This window comes from Hyposmocoma kahamanoa, unplaced genomic scaffold (assembly GCF_003589595.1).
Source record: "Hyposmocoma kahamanoa isolate Upper Pololo Valley unplaced genomic scaffold, ASM358959v1 62, whole genome shotgun sequence".
In the NCBI taxonomy this organism is placed as follows: domain Eukaryota; kingdom Metazoa; phylum Arthropoda; class Insecta; order Lepidoptera; family Cosmopterigidae; genus Hyposmocoma; species Hyposmocoma kahamanoa.
Genome location: NW_020653850.1, coordinates 2,584,384 through 2,603,319, shown reverse-complemented (window position 1 = coordinate 2,603,319; position 18,936 = coordinate 2,584,384). Strand labels below are relative to the sequence as shown.

Below are 18,936 nucleotides of genomic sequence, written 5' to 3'. Positions count from 1 at the left end.
AAATTGCTTAATGTGTAAAATAAAACGATACCGACATACCAGTTCTGAAACGTATTTATTATTGACAGAAAAACTCAAGAAGCGTGGCATGAAGAAATCGAGATTCGTGGCCAACGTTTGTGGCGCCAGGAAGAATCGCTAGCGACCATTGGACGCAAGCCTAATAATAAATCACGATCTGATCAATCTGTTTGAAAACATCATTATATTACAAATGCATCACCCTTTGCTTGTGCTTTTATCAACAGCACAAGCAAGGGACAATTCTATCAAGTAAAAACGCAACTTTGTACCTACTGAGTCGCGTCGCCCGGGCACAGATTACTTAATAGTTACTACGAACCAGATACATCATTCTATTACAAAATCGTAAATACCTACGCTATAATAGCCTACTAAATGTGATTAATGACACCAGCCGTTCAATACGAGAAAAAAGAAACCTAAGCACGCGCTCAGAGAGGTGAATAAACGTTGCCCACCGTGTGCAGTCGTGCGGAACCAAATGCTGGGCTTGTACAAGGATTATAATGTAAATGAAAGACTTGTCTAAGCGCTTGCACTGTCAGCGATACACTCAGATTGCGTAACCTCGAGCGAGTGGCGGAGCCCTGGCTCAGGTGCAATCAATACCTACCCTGGCATCCTCTAGAAGGCACGCGATCAAAATGGAATACTTACAGTTATATTTTTCCCAGTGATCGGAAAATCTAGTGCAAATGATGCAATTATAAATAATGTTGGGAAGCAATAGTCCGTTTACTTCGTTTGTGTCGCGAACGACGCGGGCTCTTCGGAGACGTCGCACAAGCGGCGTTTGGCACCCCCTAGACCATGAGTCCGTGTGCGCCGCACGCCCAGAGCCATAGATAAAGCCGGCACTGATTAAGACAGATTTGAAGGGCATTGCCGGTGCGCCCGACAGCCTGAGACATAGGTTGACAAGTCCCATGTGCCTGTGATTTCACCAGCCCCCGTACCCTTCTAAACCGGAACGCACACTACTGCTTCTTTGACGTAATCAGAGCGAGAAAGACGTGTATTTCACGTAGGCGGGTTGTGTACCGAAATTAATGTCGTCTTTTTCACTCTTATTGCATGGATATTTAAAACATTTTTCTGACCGGCTCAAGTCGACACCGCGATATGAAAATGTCAAACTGTGATTTTACTTAGCTTTAAATATTACTTTTCGTTTACATTAATTTTAATTTGTACGTAATTATTAAAATATTACTGCTGACTTTGTGAGTCTGTTTCTTTTAAACAAATAAGAAAAGAACAGGAGAATTCATCTTATTTGATACAAAATATACTTATGGACATATTTAAATAATACTAAAATAAGGTTGAATTATGATAATAACGGTCATATAAAACATTTGGCCACACAATTAATTATACCATCGAAATTAAATCAAAACCAAAAGACGATTTAAATAATTTATTCCTTTTTTTCAAATTAAACTAGTTAAATGGCCACAGGTCATCGAGTATTATAACCAGAAATAGAGACGAAATGTCATTTAATTTGTTTGAAAACTATTCTGTCAAATGACAACAGGCGACAACTGCGCTCCGATAGGCCAACGAGCTGTATCGCTAATGTATTATCAGGAACACAGGGTCCTTATTTCGTCTCTATTTCTGGTTATATGCTCGATGCCTATCATAATAATTCAACCTGTTTTTAGCGTTCCTATAAATTATGAATTATAGGTAGATACCTACTTAGATACTATATTAAATTATTCAGTACAATCGAATTACACATTATGTAAATTTATAAATATATTATGTTAATTTACTCTTTTCGTTTTAATAATTTATTGATAACTTATGGTTTAAACAGAGATTTGTTTGTTGGTAGGTCAATGGGTTTAAGGCATTTATATCTCAAAACAAAACACAAATATTAACTTAAAATGAGAAATGCTAGTTTAATCTAAAGCTTACACAAATGAACGAGTGAATGAAATCATGATTCTTAATCATCAAGAATGACTATACGTCATTCCACTTTGTGTAATTCTATGGATTTACGTAAATATTCTTTGCCTCTTCCGATTTGTGGTAACAAGTAAAAATATGGATTTGAGTTTTGGGCCCATTATTGGTTTGGGGCCACTATTCTTGAAAAGCAAGCAATTATGTCGATTAGTTCATGGTGAATATTCGAATTATTTTCAGTTTTAATTATGAATAGAAAGAAATATTCCTTCGAACTTACAGGAGTCGAACTTACGTCTGTTGTGTTGGTACAGACCAAGCCAGGGCCATTGGAGCCAAGTGGCAGGAGTGGGGCCACAGTGGCCTGTGAATTTTTCTTTGTATAACAAACTAGTGGAGTAATTTTACAAAATAAAATTAATGTCAATCATGATATTCAATAAAAATTAATATCTTCAGGTTCCCCTTTTTGTTTTGACTTAGCATTTCAGTGTTTGTGCCAGTGCAAAATAACGAGCTTGTCTACTCGCGTTAGGAATTCTGGGATGGAAAATGGTTACAATTATTGTTATGTGCACTTTCAATGAATTCCGTGAGACTTAGAAATATTATCTAAACTAACGGATAACTCATTAGTCATCACAATAGATCAGTTGATGGTCACAGTGCAAGCCACCCTAATAATTCACAATTTATATATTAGGCCATGGGAGAGGCGAGTCTAAAATAGATAAATAATAATAAATGATCCCGATTGTTTTGTCCGCAAACGGGTTAATTTCAGTCAGCCAGGCCTCGCTAGCAGCTGCCGAAGTGCAAAAGGCCGTCCTGCTCAATGCGGCACGTATTGTTCGCCGGTTCTTGAATTTGGACCCCGGCCGACTGCGCCACTGCGGGGGAATACTGTCTTTCCCGTTTGATTTGATTTAAAATTCAAATTTTATGTTTTAAGCCATGGAAGACACGAGAATGTAAAATAGATATCCATAATAATACCGGATAACTCACGCATAAGTCGAATTTTTCCTCGTCATGTTTCGATTCAGTCCGTGGTCCGTTTTCTTAATTTAAAAAGTGTGACCTTGTAATGCATCACAACAGAATTGACCACTTGCATTCGATTGAGATTTTTGGTTTCACGGTTCAGATCGTATATATACTAATAACTGTGAGAAAAATACTGCGTTCGTGCAACATGCAATTACTAACTGCATTAAGTTTAGCATTTAGTGTAGTTCTGTGGAAAGAACCAAGAGCCACAGCTTCCAATTCCCACTCGTTTGAACCTACAGGAAGTATACTGTCATTACTACAGAAAGCAGTGGTACCATGCAAAGCAAGTCTTCCTCGTGGTCCACATGAAAACAGCTGATCTATCAGCTACTTTCTGTGTCTACTAATGCATATTAAGTGAGAGCCACTAACTAGGATCTGAAAAATTCTATGATATTTGTATCATACTCCCTTACAAAGAACTTGATGTTTTGACGAATTAAACATTAAATTTCAATCAAACAACAAAAAAAAGCCATAGACATATTTAGAGGAACGCCAAAAAAGTTAAATCATGATCATTGACCTACCAACAATGATAACAATGTTCATATGAAACACTGGCCACATATACAAGAACGTTTAATTTGAAGAAATAATGACTTCAATCATCTTTTAATTTCGATTAAACGTTCATACGTACCACTGGTCACATATACCAGAAGGTTTAATTTGAAAAAAGAATGACTTCAATCATCTTTTATCTTCGATTAAACGTTCTTACGAATCACTGGCCACATATACCAGAACGTTTCATTTGAAAAAAGAATGACTTCAATCTTTTGATTTCGATTAAACGTTCATTTGAACAACTAGCCACATATACCAGTTAACGTTTAATTTGAAAAAAGAATGACTTCAATCACCTTTTAATTTCGATTAAACGTTCATATGAACCACTGGTCACATATACCAGTAAACGTTTAATTTGAAAAAAGGATAACTTCAATCATCTTTTAGTTTCGATTAAACATTCTGGTATATGAAGCTAGTGGTTCATATGAACGTTCCTACTCAAAATAGCGGAATTGAGAAGACACGATTAGAAAATTAAATAATTACTGAATGGAACAAAAAAATACATATTCCCATAAGTGGATAACTAAATATGATACATAAATAAAAATAATCCTATTATTCGCAATAAGAAATAAAATAACGGACTTTTTTGAATGAAAATTTTGGGATCTTATTTTCTCAATTCATCACTTTCGAGTTACAACAGTATTTGGTATCTAGTGCGAATTATTCATGCCAACGGTGACGATGTTAGGAAAATTGACGCGATGCTAGATAATCGGAAAGAAGCCTCTATTTCTATTGAGGAATCCATTAGGGAACAGTACCTTGAGTAGTAGAACAGGATCTCGACACGTCGTTTTATATGAGCGTTTATTAGTTTAAAAAAAGACAGGTTCTTAATTTCGCCATTCTCTGCTTGAAGAAAATATAACGAACGGATGTTTGTAATTCTCTCAAAAAGAAATCTAAAAAGAATCACAATTAAAACAACAGCAAGTGACATGATAGCAAATTTATTTCATTACCCTATTATGATCGACATAATACAATGTATTCAAATGTTAACTGTAACAAATATTTACGTTAAATTATACATCTGTATAACTAAACAGTCACATATCACCTAGTGATGACAACATTTTAATTCTAGTGAAAATAAAGTTAAAATTTATTACCACCAATTTTTGTATACCAAAGGCTTTTAAGGTGAACGCCCACTTGTCACCACGCGCCGATGACGTCATCAGACTACACATAAAATGAGATTGTAGAAATGAGCTGTTTTGGGGTTAATAAAGACATTTACATTTTGTTAATTACTATGTTATATTACCAGGGCATTTACAATGTTGCTAATGATGTTAACAGCATCTTAAGTCGAATACGTTCCAAGCCTTCCGACAGTGAAAATTACTGACAAGTGTGTGTTCACCATAATGATGTTGAAACTAATGTCATGTTGGTTTACTGTATTACTGTAACCCCAACGTGCGCTCAATAATGTGGTCGATCAGATCTAGTGGAAAACTCGTCACACCTCTCTTTCATTTATTTGAAAAGTGACTGAAGTCTGAAAAGTTTTCAATAGCTTTGACCTGATTTGACAAGGATTTTCACGTGGCCAACAATATAACTAACCAAGTGGCCAATGAAAGCTCTGATGAACAGGACAGGTAAAAATATTCACGAGTAAAATTTATGCACCAAATAGAGCTTTTTTAGAAGCGCAATTTCATCTCAGTCTAAAATCCTTGTCAATGCCTCATAGCGCAAAATTCAATTTGTCTATCTATGGACTTTCAATATTGCCAATTTTACCCCGAGTACGAAGAAACACATCTTCTATAACTAATTATTAATCTATTATCAGATTATCTTTAATTTTGCATTCGCAAAGCACAATTTCCTAATAAATTGTACCGCCAATACGATTTTACATCTAAATCTGAATAAATACAAAATTTATCAAAATAAATACATTAAATGAGATTGAAAAGATATGCTGTGTTAGGGATTGAACCACATTTATCGAAGGCATTTGGCATTTTTTGCGTGTTTATTTTTTACGAGATCTTGGTAAAAACGTAAAGGCAAAATGCCGAAAATCATTGATCAGTGTGTTTCAACCCTTACTCAAAATGTTACAATGAAAAAATATTTCTGATTTTGACTAAAATCATTCCAAATCGTAGATTTCTAAAAACATTACAAAGAAAAACACAAGAAATAGATTATAATACAACAATTCCAATAATAATATTGCTTTTAAACAATAAATTTATTTTATTACCTTATTGTATAACGAATTTTGTTCAAATTTAATTCCAATACAAGAATACAGAATTTTACGCACCGGACCGTTTTTTGGCTACGGTTATTATCTTAAAATAAAATGAGGTTTACTTTCCAATATTTTTTAAAAAATATAGTTTTTTTTTGTGGAATGCAGTGCTATGATGTTCAATAATATCTATTTGGGATGTCCTGAGATTATTGCATGTTGCGATTCTTCTTTTTTTTTAATCAAACGGTTTGGTTGTGTAAAATTGTTCACTCACAACAGCAATAACAATCAGTTAAAACGACATTGAGACAATCCTTCAAACTGATTAAAAAATATTTTTATGTACATATGTTTAATGAACTAAAGAGCACAGAGTATTATTATAAAAAAAGACTATACTTCAGCTGGTTATCCCATTGAAGATAACAAAACATTTTATAAACAATTCTTTTGAAAAACGCAAAACATTTCCCCATGGAAACCAGCAGGCTGATTTTAATTCAAATTGCAATCGAACCGATCGGACAGCCCATCCGAGTCTCGAAATCAGATGGGTTTCCGAGCGAGAAGATGAACCTGATTCCTACCATAATTTGTGAGTTAACTCAACTATTGTTGTGAAATGTCAAAAGTTTCCGATCGGTCAGTTGTGAATCACAATAATGCGCCTCGACTCGAAAGAGATGCAGTTTCTGATCGGGAGAGGCAATCAAAAGATGGAGTAGTCCGTGTTAATTATGAAATACAAAGGCAAACTAAGAGCCTATGCACACGCAGACGCGCTATAGTGAATCGATTGAAACGCGCGCAAACATAGCATTGCAAGCATTGACTTACAAATAAATGGACGACGGGTCTAATACAAAAACCACGAAAAAAATGTCCCAAGTCAACCTATTTAAACGTAGTGACATGTCAAGGAATATGACAAATCTAAAACGTTGAATTTAAGTTATCTAATTTTGCTTGCTTCGCTGTCAGTCGAACAAACGAAGACTAAAGCGTGAATGACGCTCTGTATACGATTTTAACGCCCTATAAGTTCGGACACTTTTTAGCGTGGACCCGACGTCCATATAATTGTAAGTTAATGATTGCAAGCAAGAAGTTTATATACTCCACTGGAGTTTACACTTAGAATTTCATATAGTTGCTTCATTTCAAAAATTTACTGAAATTAACAAACAAAACTAAATTATCTCTACAAATCACGCGCTTGTACGGTGTGTGCATAGGCTCTTGGGTTCACGAAAGAAGAATTGTCTCAATGTTCGTAGCTCAACTCAGTTTATTATGGGTTCCGTATCTTGCCTGGCACGTAGTTCTTGTCGATTGTGGGCTCTTGCAGAAACATATGAAGGCACCTCTCGTTTTGGGCCAGGGGGTGGCCTGCTATCTTGTTTATGAATACTTCCAAACCTAAAAATGATATAAAATTATTATTATTTTTATGATGCGGGATAAACGACATGCCTGCAATGACATTCAGAGCTTTAAATCTCAAAGAATGAGGAGTACTGGTACTGCGGCCGTCACCCAGACATGAGTCGAAATGTCCCGTGTGCCTGTAATTTCACCAGCACCCTTAACCCTCCAAAACGGGAACACAGTATTGCTCACTTTACTGTTTGGTGGTAACAAATAGGTAAGGTAGCAGTACTTCCCTTTCTCACATTTCACACTAAATATCTACTGCTAAATTACAACTGCTACAACTTAAGCGAGAATTTGAAAATTGATATTCAATTATTTTTTGTGAAATTACTCCACTGGTTTGTTATAATTATTAATACAAATATCGGACACTTAGAAACAATTTCACAACACAACGACAACAAGCGCATAGAAAAATTCTCGAGGTCCGCTGGTTCGTTCCGCGGCTTAGTTAGCATAGCGTTTGATACGGTTTGCTAGAAGACGTCGTTTCGAATCCGACCGGATCGAAGGAATTTTTTCTAAGTGTAATAATAATTATTTGATAACATCAATTACTGTATTGCAGGACAAGAACCTATTAGGGAAACTGCCTTTAACTGACCAACAAAGGATAATGGACGAGATCAAGTACGATATCCTATGTACCGATCTGGCCGTATTTATTTCTGTCAATTTTAACAGTGAAAATGTGTTCTGTATTTTGTCTGTGTTATTAAATCTACAATGACATTGAATGCCCCGCGTACTGAATGAAACGAAACTAACTGGCTGCGTGGTATCGTCGGTGTTGACGTTAGCAGTCAGGGTCGCTGAAAAAGCCCAACTTGCTTGAAATGTTTTAATTGTTCCTTTTCGTTTTTATCTTTTATATTTCTGCGGCTGATTATTATAATACAAACGAACAAGACTGTGCCATCTACCCCGTTGAAGACTCACACTCGCACCTGTCGTAGTGAAGGGAGGAACTCGTGAGTACTTCTATATCATTTTAACCAGGATAGCACAGGCAAAAAATTACTAGCCCCTTAAATACAGTCCACCTACAGCCGCGTGGCTAGGCTTCTTTATGCCACAAAATATTTTGTTACAATTCATATCAACGTCGTAAAAACATTCTAAATATATAGTCTTTACATAAAAATGTTCAACACACTCATAGCCCCGCATTAGGGAAACCCTGTATCGCGGGTGGGATGGACACACACATAGGTAGACAACCACATATTACACCCAAACTCACGAGAGAAATAAATGTAGGCCATACAAATATTTCTCCCGGCCCGGGAATCGAACCTGGGACCTCTGCGTGGCAAATGTTAACCGTTCGGCCACAGAGGCAGTTATCTATATCCTTATACTATGAGTACCAGAGTAACAAAATTATGGAGCAATGCCCAGAATACCTAGACACATAACAAATGGATCTCCGCATCAACCACCCATAGTGCTAACTGCTGGGCCAACAAAGTCGTAAATTAATCAGTTTTATTTATAAGTAATTGGTCCAGGTCACCAGGTCCCATCTGAAAACTTTGAAGCGCGAACTTCTAAATGGGCTTCAATAGGGTAAGATTAGAGTTCAAACTGAATACATGCAACTTCATATCTGTTCAAGGACCAACACTAGATAAGTTTAAAATTAAAAATATACAAAGAATTGTAAAGAATTACCTTTCCTACGGTCCTCAATGAATTCTTCCTCAAAAATGCCATCGTCTCCACGGAAAGGAAGCTGTCTCTTTAAGGCTTTGCCTGGCAGAGGTGGCACTACTATCTGTAAAGTATGAAATCGATTTTGAAAACATTTAATGGACCTATCCATAATATCCGATAAGATAATGTTGTCCCCTCGACAACCGCTAGTTGTACAATGCGCAACTGGAAGTGAGCATACCTACGGCTCCAGTACCTATCTGAAAAACAGGGAGGGTATTGTACGTGCACCCGAGGTGGCTCACCCGAGAGACGAAACGGTCTGTGACAACCACGTACACTGGCCGATCTGGGGTCAGAACCTGAACTTATAAAGTTCTAATTTCACTATAATCAAAACTAACGTAGAAAGATGGAGATGGAGCTTGTCAAATGTGGAAAAATATAAGAATATTCGGATATATATTTTTTTAATCCTTCCATTTCCCAACACTATCAATAAGGAAGAGGAACAGTTTTAATTTTAGTTTAGTCCAGTCAAATTTCGGTAAGGTAGAAAAATTGACTTGTCATAAAAAAGTGTAAAACGATGAGGGTCTTAATTTATTTTTTTTATTTAATAGTTTATTGTACAGGAAAAATACAACAAGTCACAAAGAATACAAGGGAAATTAAAAACAAAAGGTGCTGCCTATTTCTAATAGAAATTTCTTCCTGCAGACCTAAATACAGGACACTATAACTAAAAGAACGGGCATATGTGCACAACATAACATGGAAAAAAAATTATTTGTCAGCTCTCAAGTAAAACAATATTTAGTGGTTTTTTCCAACTGATACAACATAAGAGATACATTGAACTGCGATTGCATGCGTTTTGCGTTTATCCGACTAGAAGCCACTGTGTATATTCAACTTCACAATCTGGCATCCATCCAAATAAAATTTACTTCTCATATCTTCAAACAAGTTGCCAAGAAATCACATACATAAACCAATGTCTTGTTAATAAAGTATATCAAAGATTCACAAACATCTTTAAAAAGCTAGACTTTAGATTTAGCATATTATTGTTGGTATCCACAATAAAACACACTATCTACTAATTATCCAGGACATAGATTCCGCCACAACATTCACCGCTCATAATACCACCTGGTCAATCTTTGCGATTTGTATAGACAGGCTAGGTAAACAGTCCCAACGCTCAACGCCAGTCTATCAAATTTCTTAAACTTAAGAGGCAAGAGCTATGCACTCTATAAAAGCCTTTACAATTAGGTATCACGAATATCTCTATTCAGAACGATCGCGCATATTCTACTACAATGCTCCAGCGTTCTTAAAACAGGGCGAAATTGCTTGGAGTGCCGAGGTTAGACGCGAGAGGATGCGGAGATTCCTAGAGGAGCTCGGTGGCACCAGTAAGAACCTCCACCCATCACACGCAAAGTATGCGCCTAGTCGTCGAGTTGCTGATACTAGCCCTTTACACCATAGCATACCATGCCACCATTCACTGTCGTAATCCATTCAGATATTTGGCGTTATTGATATAATGCATCAAAAATTTTATTGTTAATCGTACTGTATACATTTTAGTGCATAAAATAACGATATTATTTCATACTAAATTAATAAATAGAAATACCATATAAACATTTGTTAGTCAATACTTATTGTAAGCCAGTACTTATTATAAGTGTAGATAGACAGTGCCATGAGTTAAGCGCCCAAATCACAAGGCAAGCTCTATAGAAAATAATGCCCCATCAATTTGTTTGAACTATTACACAATATTGATGTATGATCAATGCTTATTACAGTTATTTATCTATTCACGAATGTGTAAGTAATGTTTCAATATCACATACTTTTCTTTCTAGCTAGGATAGGACTTTGTGATGGGCCTAGGTGTTTTGGACTATGATTAATTTAGTACACTACCTTTTCCTATTGTATGAAAAACCTTTTATTAAATTTGACCAACTTGTGCTACCCAAATTTTTATTACCGATACAATTTAATGATCCCTATAAAAAACTAACTTGATCAGCATTAAAATTTTGTCAATATTATTCATTTTTATGGACAACACATGCCTGATCAAAAAATTTACTATATCAAGTTTGTTATCACAAAATTTCCCCATAGTGTCCCAGTTAAAAAATCACACTGTATATCTGATAATTATTCATGTAGACTCACAATTTTGTCTTTTTAATTTTTGACTAAATATGACAAACAGTGGGAAAAGTATCAAAAAATAGAAATCTGTGGAAAAACTAAAATTTGGTTTGTGACTGTTTTTGAGACTGACATTTGACACGTTTGGATATATCTGTGATACAAACACATAGCGCGACACTGCTAGTGGTAGCATTTAGTTGTTTGAATTAATTTTGCAAATATCAAAACAATATAAAACAATAATAAAAACATCAAACAAGGAAGCCATGGAGCCTAATGGTTTGACCTTTCAAGCCTTGACCTTTTAATTTGAAATTCACCATGAGCTTTTTGGTGAAGGAAAACATAGTGTTGAAACCTGCATGTTGAAGAAGGTTCACAACGCTCGAAAAACGCGTGAAGTCTCCAACCCGCATTGGGCCAGCATGGCGGACTATGGCCTAAACCCTCATCTGAAACTCCTTTCAGACGCACGGGTCTCAACCCGTGCCCAGCAGTGGAACGTATAAATGGGTTGAGGATGAAATATCAAAACAATCATCTAGGTATATTTATTAAGTCAATTTACATGATAATCATCATGATAATTATTCATCATCAATGCTAATTAGCACTCTGGACATCAATGTAATCAAAATATCACACCCAAAAATCACCATTATGTCCCCAATATACTTCCGTCTCTTATGATGTTATGATTTTTACTTTAGTAGTTCACGAACCAGATACAAAACAATGTTGCACAAAAATGAAACATCTTTTAACATTAGCAAGTAATTAAAAAGAAAAATGATAATGTATAAATAATATATACTTGTCACTTTGAAGGAACCAACATTTCAGGCCTTTACAAGTCCCATTAAGGTCATAGGTAACTGAGATGGTAAAGTTATCAACCAGTTATGTCTAATATTAATACAATCCACCATATTGAGAACTATAGTTACAAAAGTTATTAATTTAAATACCTTATTATCAATCTAAGAACCTGTACTGTATTGGTGCTCTAAACTTGTACAAGTTTTTGAACATGTCCCTTGAGTAGGGAACCCAGTATTCCTCCCATGAGGCTGACATAGTCACTCAAGGTGGCTACGCCTCAATAATAAACATATTTTTTTTTAAATATCTGTTTTGTAAAATATTTTAATAATATGTATTTTTCAAAATTCGTGGACCCCACTGTTTGAATTAAAGATAAAATAAATAAATAAAAAATTAATTAACCATGGCACCTGTAAAGAGCTGGAAACATTGGATGGTTTTAAAAAATAAAGCAATTTAGACCTGAATAAATAGGTTTCATTCCCAATAAAAATTATAAGTTTGAATTACTCCATCTCCATCAGCCAGAAAATGAATGGATATCGATGGCTTCTAGAATAGTGGTATATCTCAAAATTGACTAATTCATCAAGATGATGACTGAGATGAGAGGCTGAGAAGTGTGTGCACACAAAGTTGGCCACTGTTCTTGAAAAACATTACAACGATATATATGTGACAGCACTTGAAATGGATTAAATTCCATTCTGTACCAAATACAATAGCAATTGTGGTACTGGACATAGTTTAGAGGGCAAGAAAGGAAAACATTGTTGGTGACATTGTCACTAAAATATACCATTGCGAACCAAACAAAATTACGAGAAAAACTTCAATAAAAAACATAGTAAACAAAGCAAAGATATATTGCGAAATTATCGTCATTCATTACTGATGTGCATCATTGAAAATGTTTTGAAGAATTGATAACGTCAAAATACGTCATAATTATCTCCCGTGTTAGGCGAATGTAGGTTTTCTCACCTTACTGTCCCTTTCAAGTTCATTTCGGAGCCATTCGAAATCACTGTACCGCCGCCTCACACTCGACTCTTTCACTTTGAACACGGGGAGATTGGTCTGCGGGCAGGAAACAATCTTATATTATAATTGCCGCTCCGGCAGTCAGTGAAGTACGGTCGCATCACCTTGACACCATCGATACGCCCACAAAATCGTTCGGCGCGCAATAACAACGTTGTACCCCATTTAATCAAATTAGCAGCACACGATGCTCGATGTGAGAAGTCACTTACCCTCATACGAACTTCGTAATCAGTGTAGCGTTTTTTCCCGACACCCATCGTAGTTACTGGGTTCACCACGTCGATTTCCAGAAAGTTAGCCGGCGCGGCGTAAGCATCGTCCAACGTCTGTTTCTTCACATTTAGTCGTCTTGTCGCGTCGGCAGTCGTATCCTCAGCCATCACAATTGCTTTATTTATCAAACAATCAAAAATTATGAAAGGACGGCCCACTTCAAAAAGGAAATGAAATATCAAATGACATTTGTTTGACAATTGAACGTGTGTGGACACTCTACTTTTTTTAAACTCCTTTTTAGTAGAAATTTATTATTAAGGTCTCTTTTGTAAGCTTTCGTGCTTAAAATATAACATTAGGATAAGTGAAAAAGCAATAAAGGAGCATAACGGATTTAATTATCTCAAATTTGGGTCTCAATCACTGTTTTATAATAAAAAAATTTGATTAAAATATTAATGGCGCAGTTTATAATTTGGTAGAAATTCTATAAAATAGCAATAATTTTATCTTTTTTTTTAAATTGCACAAGCGAAGTAATGATTTCATCTATTCAGCCTATTGATGATTCACCTAAATCCCGCTTCCGCCCATATTACCATACACAACTAAAACGCTACACGCAAAGGATTAACACGCCAAGACCAAGAATAAACAACTCAATTGCACGCTTAATTTCATAATTTATTTATTATTTACAAACTACACAGATATTTTCACATAATTTATTTAGTCATAAATTGGGCCATAGGGTCTTCGTCTCGCTTTCTTTTCATTTGATAAGCTTCCAATTCCTCTTCCGTAGGCGCCTTTACTTCGTACATACTGTTGTATGGTCGTTTCCTCTCATCTATAGATATAAGATGCTCTGCACGCTTCTGTTGCCTTACTTCCATTTCTAAAGCCTGTAAACAGTACATATTTATTATTCAAGTTCCTTCTAAGTTGGATGATGGGGAACACACGACATACTCTATTCTATAAATCTAGATCATTTCAACCAACTGGGGAGACAGCAATAGGCAACACCCAAAACTTTAGTGTAGGAGAATTTTGCCTGATTGCAGTAGGAGGTTACATAATAAATATACTTTATATGTAGTAACACAGTGCACAATATAATATAGTGCCTTGAAAATGTTTGTAACCGTGTGCAGCCTTGCCGAAATCTTAGAACAGCCGAGCCCCAGCAACCAGATCAAAATTTAAAGGACCAAATGGAAAACTTGCAAGGTGGAACAATACAAATACCTTTTTCAACTTCTCATCTTCTCTCTTTTCTTTCTTAAGTTCCTTCTTCTTCTTCTTTTTAGCCTTCTTCTTGTTCTTTTTCTTTTTACTTGTCTTTTCCGTTTTCGTGCGATGGTCTTCTTCAGACTCCGACGAGCTGTCTGAGCTGGATGACGACGATGACGATGATGAGGAGGAATCCGAGGAGTCTGATTTTGAGGACTTTGACGGTTTTTCTGAAGTATGGGTATTTTAATTTTATTAGTAATGTTGTCTTGGCCTTATCTAAATAGATTAAGCACTGAGGTTCTGATACAGTTTTAAGTTAAGTGCAACACAGTTAAAATCAAAGATCTAACGTCTGCCATTTACAAATATTTTCTTACCTTTTTCTTTCTTCTCAACAATTTCTCTAGTATTGCTGGACGAGGCAGCCGCCTGTTCTGGTATATCCAGTATCACCGATTTGCCGGCTTCGCCCACGCAATACGACATCTGTAACATTATGAAGAATTAGTTCACTGTTTGAAAATAACAAAATAAATCCAAAAATTTTATCATGAAATCAAATAAGGTTTAATGCTGTGCTCTTTGGGAGAAACGCATAATTACGAATTTTTTACATTACAATTTCAAATTATGTTCAGCAAAGTTATTATCTCTGGACCTAACTTAACATTATTTAATTCCATTTACCAATTTTCACTGAATCGTATTTAAAAAATTAATAGACTAAATGTGAAACCCAAGGACAGGTCCTGTCTATGAGTTTCTGTTTCATGATGGCTACTATGCGCAAAAGATTACCATAGCAATACTCGGAAGGATACTGCATTGATGTTGCTTGTATTCTGAGGATGGATTTTTCTTGGTTTAGTTTCTTTAATAAATAGTATACCATCTTTTAGGGGTTTTTTGATTTCTCCCCAGTTACCGAAGAACAGAAAGGTTGGTGATATATTTTGGTTAGCATAAGTAAGCATACCTTTATGAATGAGTGGCAGCATTTGAAACCCCATTGACCATCTCGCCAATAAGAGCCCCAAACTGAAGTGTGGTTATTTATCAACACGTCTTCTTCGTATTTACTCCTGAAGTCAACAATAAGATTAATCATGTAACAAAACTAAAACTTTCATCTGTACTAGAAACTGATAATTGATTGTATTTGTATAGAAGATCGACGCCGGAAAGCGATCTTGTCGTATCTCGGAAAATAGGACTTTACACCAGGGTCGAAAAAGTATTACAAAAAATTATTTCTCTTTAATTTGAATTAGTAGAAAGTCAATTTTAAAGTATGACGTATATAATCATTATGTCATTTATTAAAATGTTTAGTTTTTTATCTCCTTATTCTATTCCATTCCATTCCATTCCACAAGCAGTCAGCTTTTCAATTTGATTTAAGGCATTACCTAAATTATTACAGTTTCGAGTTAGCCATTTTATGAATTGGAGTTGCACTTACTTTGCAAGCTGCTTCTCCGGGCCAGAAGCCAGAGTGCCGTCGCGATTGTACCGCGTGAATACTTCAGTTTGGGCCAACAGAAGTTCTTTCGGCGGAACCTTTAGGTGTTCTTCTCCTCCGTATTTCTCTAGTACTGATTGTTTCATCTAAAATGAGATTAAAGGCCGTATCAAAATATGAATTCGTTAGAAGCGTTATTATAGCGCTATTATAGTAGTAGCAGCAGAGCTCCCTGTGACAGAGTCCATTCAGGGAAGTATTGCCTTACCTATTTCTGTCACCAAGCAGTAGTGTAGGCATGCCAATCAGACTGACTGAGGGTAGGTTTAGAAGGGTACTGGTGAAATTACAGGGACATGTGACTTTTAAACTTATGTCTCAGGGCGATGGGTGCAGAGGCAGTGCACCTCAGAACTTTGCGATTTAAATCTATGAGTGGCACAGCAACTGTTATGGACAGGCGTGTCGCTTACCATCAGGCGCACGGCTTTGCGCCATAAAAAATGCTTCCACATTCATTATGGTGTGTACACTCAATGCCAGACGCCACAGGCAACCAGCCATCCTGATGGTCACAAGTATTATGAGACCTGCATTGCTTTTTGAGACATAAGCAACACTTACCTCAGTCTTGAAGTGATCTTTCTTTTCTTGATACTGCCTTTGCAGCATCTGTAATTTTGTGGGTTCGGCCAGGAGATGCACGTCCAGCCCTCTGGCGGCCGCCTCCCACGCGAACACCTGTGCTGCCGCCTGCGACACCGTGTCTCCGGTGAAGCGTACGAAGTTCTCACCCGCGTACTCTGACCTGAAGATTATCATTTCATATAGTTGCATACTATAACTTTCTAGACAGCAAACTTGCTTCAATACTAATCATTATTCTTGTGATTCTTAGATTTTCACGATTGCTACACGAGCAGCTGCAGCACATACTTTTCGATATAGTTATTCTTATATATATAGTTAATCTTTTAAATTTGTATTCCTTTTGACGTTTTGTTTTTGTTATTCAGTTGTAATGTAAAAATCTAGATAAAGGACGATTCACATTAGACCGTGCCGGGTACGATCTTAAATTAGACAGAGTCAGACAGCGATCACATTACAACGAGCCGAGGTCACTACTCTATATGATATCCTTACCCCTAAAATCCCCTACTCCCCCTTTATGTACGTCTTGTGCAAATTTATTAGAAGCCATAAATTGTTACTGTAACTACTTCTCGTATGCTTGTGTCATCTGTTCTTGTTGATTCTCCTCTCAGTGTTGTCTATCATTAAAATTCACCTGTCTAATTCTGAATGTTAAACATGTGCTTTCCTGAACTTGAGGTTGGCAGAATCGTTCATTGTTTCAATGGAGTTATAACATTTAAAATGCGTTCCCAAAGGATTTTCAATTCCTTACCCTTTCTTCCTCTATTTAAATCTTACAAGGCAAATGTCTCGCCTTTACAGGGCCCATGATCACAGTTGACTCAGCCAGTCATAGTATTTACTGTTTCAGAGTACAATCACTGCCTTAAATGATGGCTAAAGAAGAAAAATTAAAGTGTCAAAAAATTTTCCATGCGGTTTTCAACTTACTCTGCTGCAGCTGGGTCAGGATTATCTCTCATAGATCGAGTCTTAGGATCGTAATAAGCTGAATTCGGATCTAGGTTCCTGAGATATTTCGCAGTATCTTCTCTGATACGTAAGTTACGCACAGTGATCCGTTGTTTAGAGTCAACCTGTAAATTTAAAATAATGTAAAGAAATGGAAAATACAATTAATCGTCATCTCCAATATAAATTATTCAGATGTGGGATTACTAGAAAATATTGTTTTCGTAAAACTTGAAATAGCCATATAGTTGTAAACAGTTTTATTAATAGATTAAAATAAAATAACGCACACACTCAACATAGCCCCGAACTAGGTAAACCCTGTGTCGCGGGTGCCATGGACACACATATAGACAACCACAAATTACACCCAAACTCACGAGAGAAATAATTGTAGGCCATACAAACATTTCTCCCGGCCCGGGAATCGAACCTGGGACCTCTGCGTGGCAGTCCGGCATGGTAACCGTTCGGCCACAGAGGCAGTTTAATATATAGATTGTGAAATAATACAAAATTTTGCAATAAAAATGCATGAATAGTGAATGTCGTCCTAATGATTGATAATTGCGTTATCGCCTTCTTTGTAAAAACGACAGTAGGTGCAAGTAGCAACAGAAACATCTACATCTCGATAAGTATATATGTATATTTGAAACAGATACATTATCCATTACTCTTATATTATGTAATAGAATCTTCAATTCGAGCTTTAACGAAAAGCCGACTTTTCGAAGTTATATTTTGGGGCAAGTACAGCTTTCCTGTAGTATAATAAGTAATATTGTCAAATTTCTTGATTTTTTTTTTTTGATAATAATAATTTATACACCTGCAAATGAAACAACAACACGTCATCATAAGATGTCGTGTTGTCTGTCGTGGTGTCTTTTATAAAAAAGTAAAGAATATAATTAACCATTTCGCATTGCTTTGACTTTCAATTAATCAAGACTGATAGTAATCGAGTACTATTAATTATTAGGTATACCTTTGTACCAGGCATGTCCACTTCATCTACATATTTGTCCTCATCTTCATCAGCATTATCATCATCTTCCGTCGCTGTAGGGTCTGTAAAACAACCAATTTCACTCTTATCCATAAAATGATATTATATAAAAGAAAAACATTTTTATATTAGGAAAGATATCAAAGCATATTACTTAGCTTCATGTATGCATTAAATCTATACCTTGTTCTAATTTTTTAGCTCTCAATTCCCTCTTGGCTTCCTCAACCTTTTGATACTCTTCAATAATAGCTTTATGCTGCAAAGGGTCATATCCATTCCAACGATCTCGTTTACCATCATAACTGAGATTTAAGTTTGGTTGTTGGAATTCATCAGGTGCTATGCCTGCATTTGTGTATTTAGCTCCAATCTGCAAATAATGAAGAACAAAGTGAATTCATAATATGCCAACACAGGTTTATTTTTAGGAAT

The 18,936-nt window shown here is 36.0% G+C and overlaps 3 protein-coding genes across 3 annotated transcripts in view; 1 reads left to right on the top strand and 2 right to left on the bottom strand.

Annotated features, from left to right (window-relative positions):
• Window positions 1–553, top strand: part of LOC113229721 (cAMP and cAMP-inhibited cGMP 3',5'-cyclic phosphodiesterase 10A-like) — a 32,193-nt gene extending 31,640 nt beyond the window's left edge. The window contains exon 12 of the mRNA XM_026463403.1: window positions 419–553. Coding sequence (XP_026319188.1) covers window positions 419–553 — 135 coding nt within the window. The remainder of the gene's footprint in view (window positions 1–418) is intronic.
• A 6,339-nt stretch (window positions 554–6,892) lies between these two features.
• Window positions 6,893–13,771, bottom strand: LOC113229720 (sorting nexin-12). Its single transcript, XM_026463401.1, has 5 exons — window positions 13,762–13,771; window positions 13,171–13,391; window positions 12,899–12,994; window positions 8,918–9,020; window positions 6,893–7,228 (listed from the first exon to the last, which is right to left on the bottom strand). The coding sequence occupies exons 1-5, from the start codon at window positions 13,769–13,771 to the stop codon at window positions 7,101–7,103; spliced, it is 558 nt and encodes a 185-aa protein (XP_026319186.1). The 3' UTR covers window positions 6,893–7,100.
• Window positions 13,772–13,868: 97 nt separating this feature from the next.
• Window positions 13,869–18,936, bottom strand: part of LOC113229719 (pre-mRNA-splicing factor Slu7-like) — a 35,990-nt gene continuing 30,922 nt past the window's right edge. The window contains exons 7-15 of the mRNA XM_026463400.1: window positions 18,685–18,874; window positions 18,481–18,563; window positions 17,469–17,614; window positions 16,503–16,686; window positions 15,879–16,024; window positions 15,393–15,498; window positions 14,794–14,902; window positions 14,429–14,643; window positions 13,869–14,082 (exon numbers count right to left, since the gene is read on the bottom strand). Coding sequence (XP_026319185.1) covers window positions 13,903–14,082; window positions 14,429–14,643; window positions 14,794–14,902; window positions 15,393–15,498; window positions 15,879–16,024; window positions 16,503–16,686; window positions 17,469–17,614; window positions 18,481–18,563; window positions 18,685–18,874 — 1,359 coding nt within the window. The 3' untranslated portion in view covers window positions 13,869–13,902. The remainder of the gene's footprint in view (window positions 14,083–14,428; window positions 14,644–14,793; window positions 14,903–15,392; window positions 15,499–15,878; window positions 16,025–16,502; window positions 16,687–17,468; window positions 17,615–18,480; window positions 18,564–18,684; window positions 18,875–18,936) is intronic.

Bases quoted from the DNA above. Each gene is read 5' to 3' on its own strand.
- LOC113229720 (XM_026463401.1), bottom strand. The intron at 12,995-13,170 runs GTAAGTGACTTC...TCCTGCCCGCAG, and splicing joins ATTACGAAGTTCGTATGAGG to ACCAATCTCCCCGTGTTCAA. The intron at 9,021-12,898 runs GTGAGAAAACCT...CATACTTTACAG, and splicing joins AACTTGAAAGGGACAGTAAG to ATAGTAGTGCCACCTCTGCC.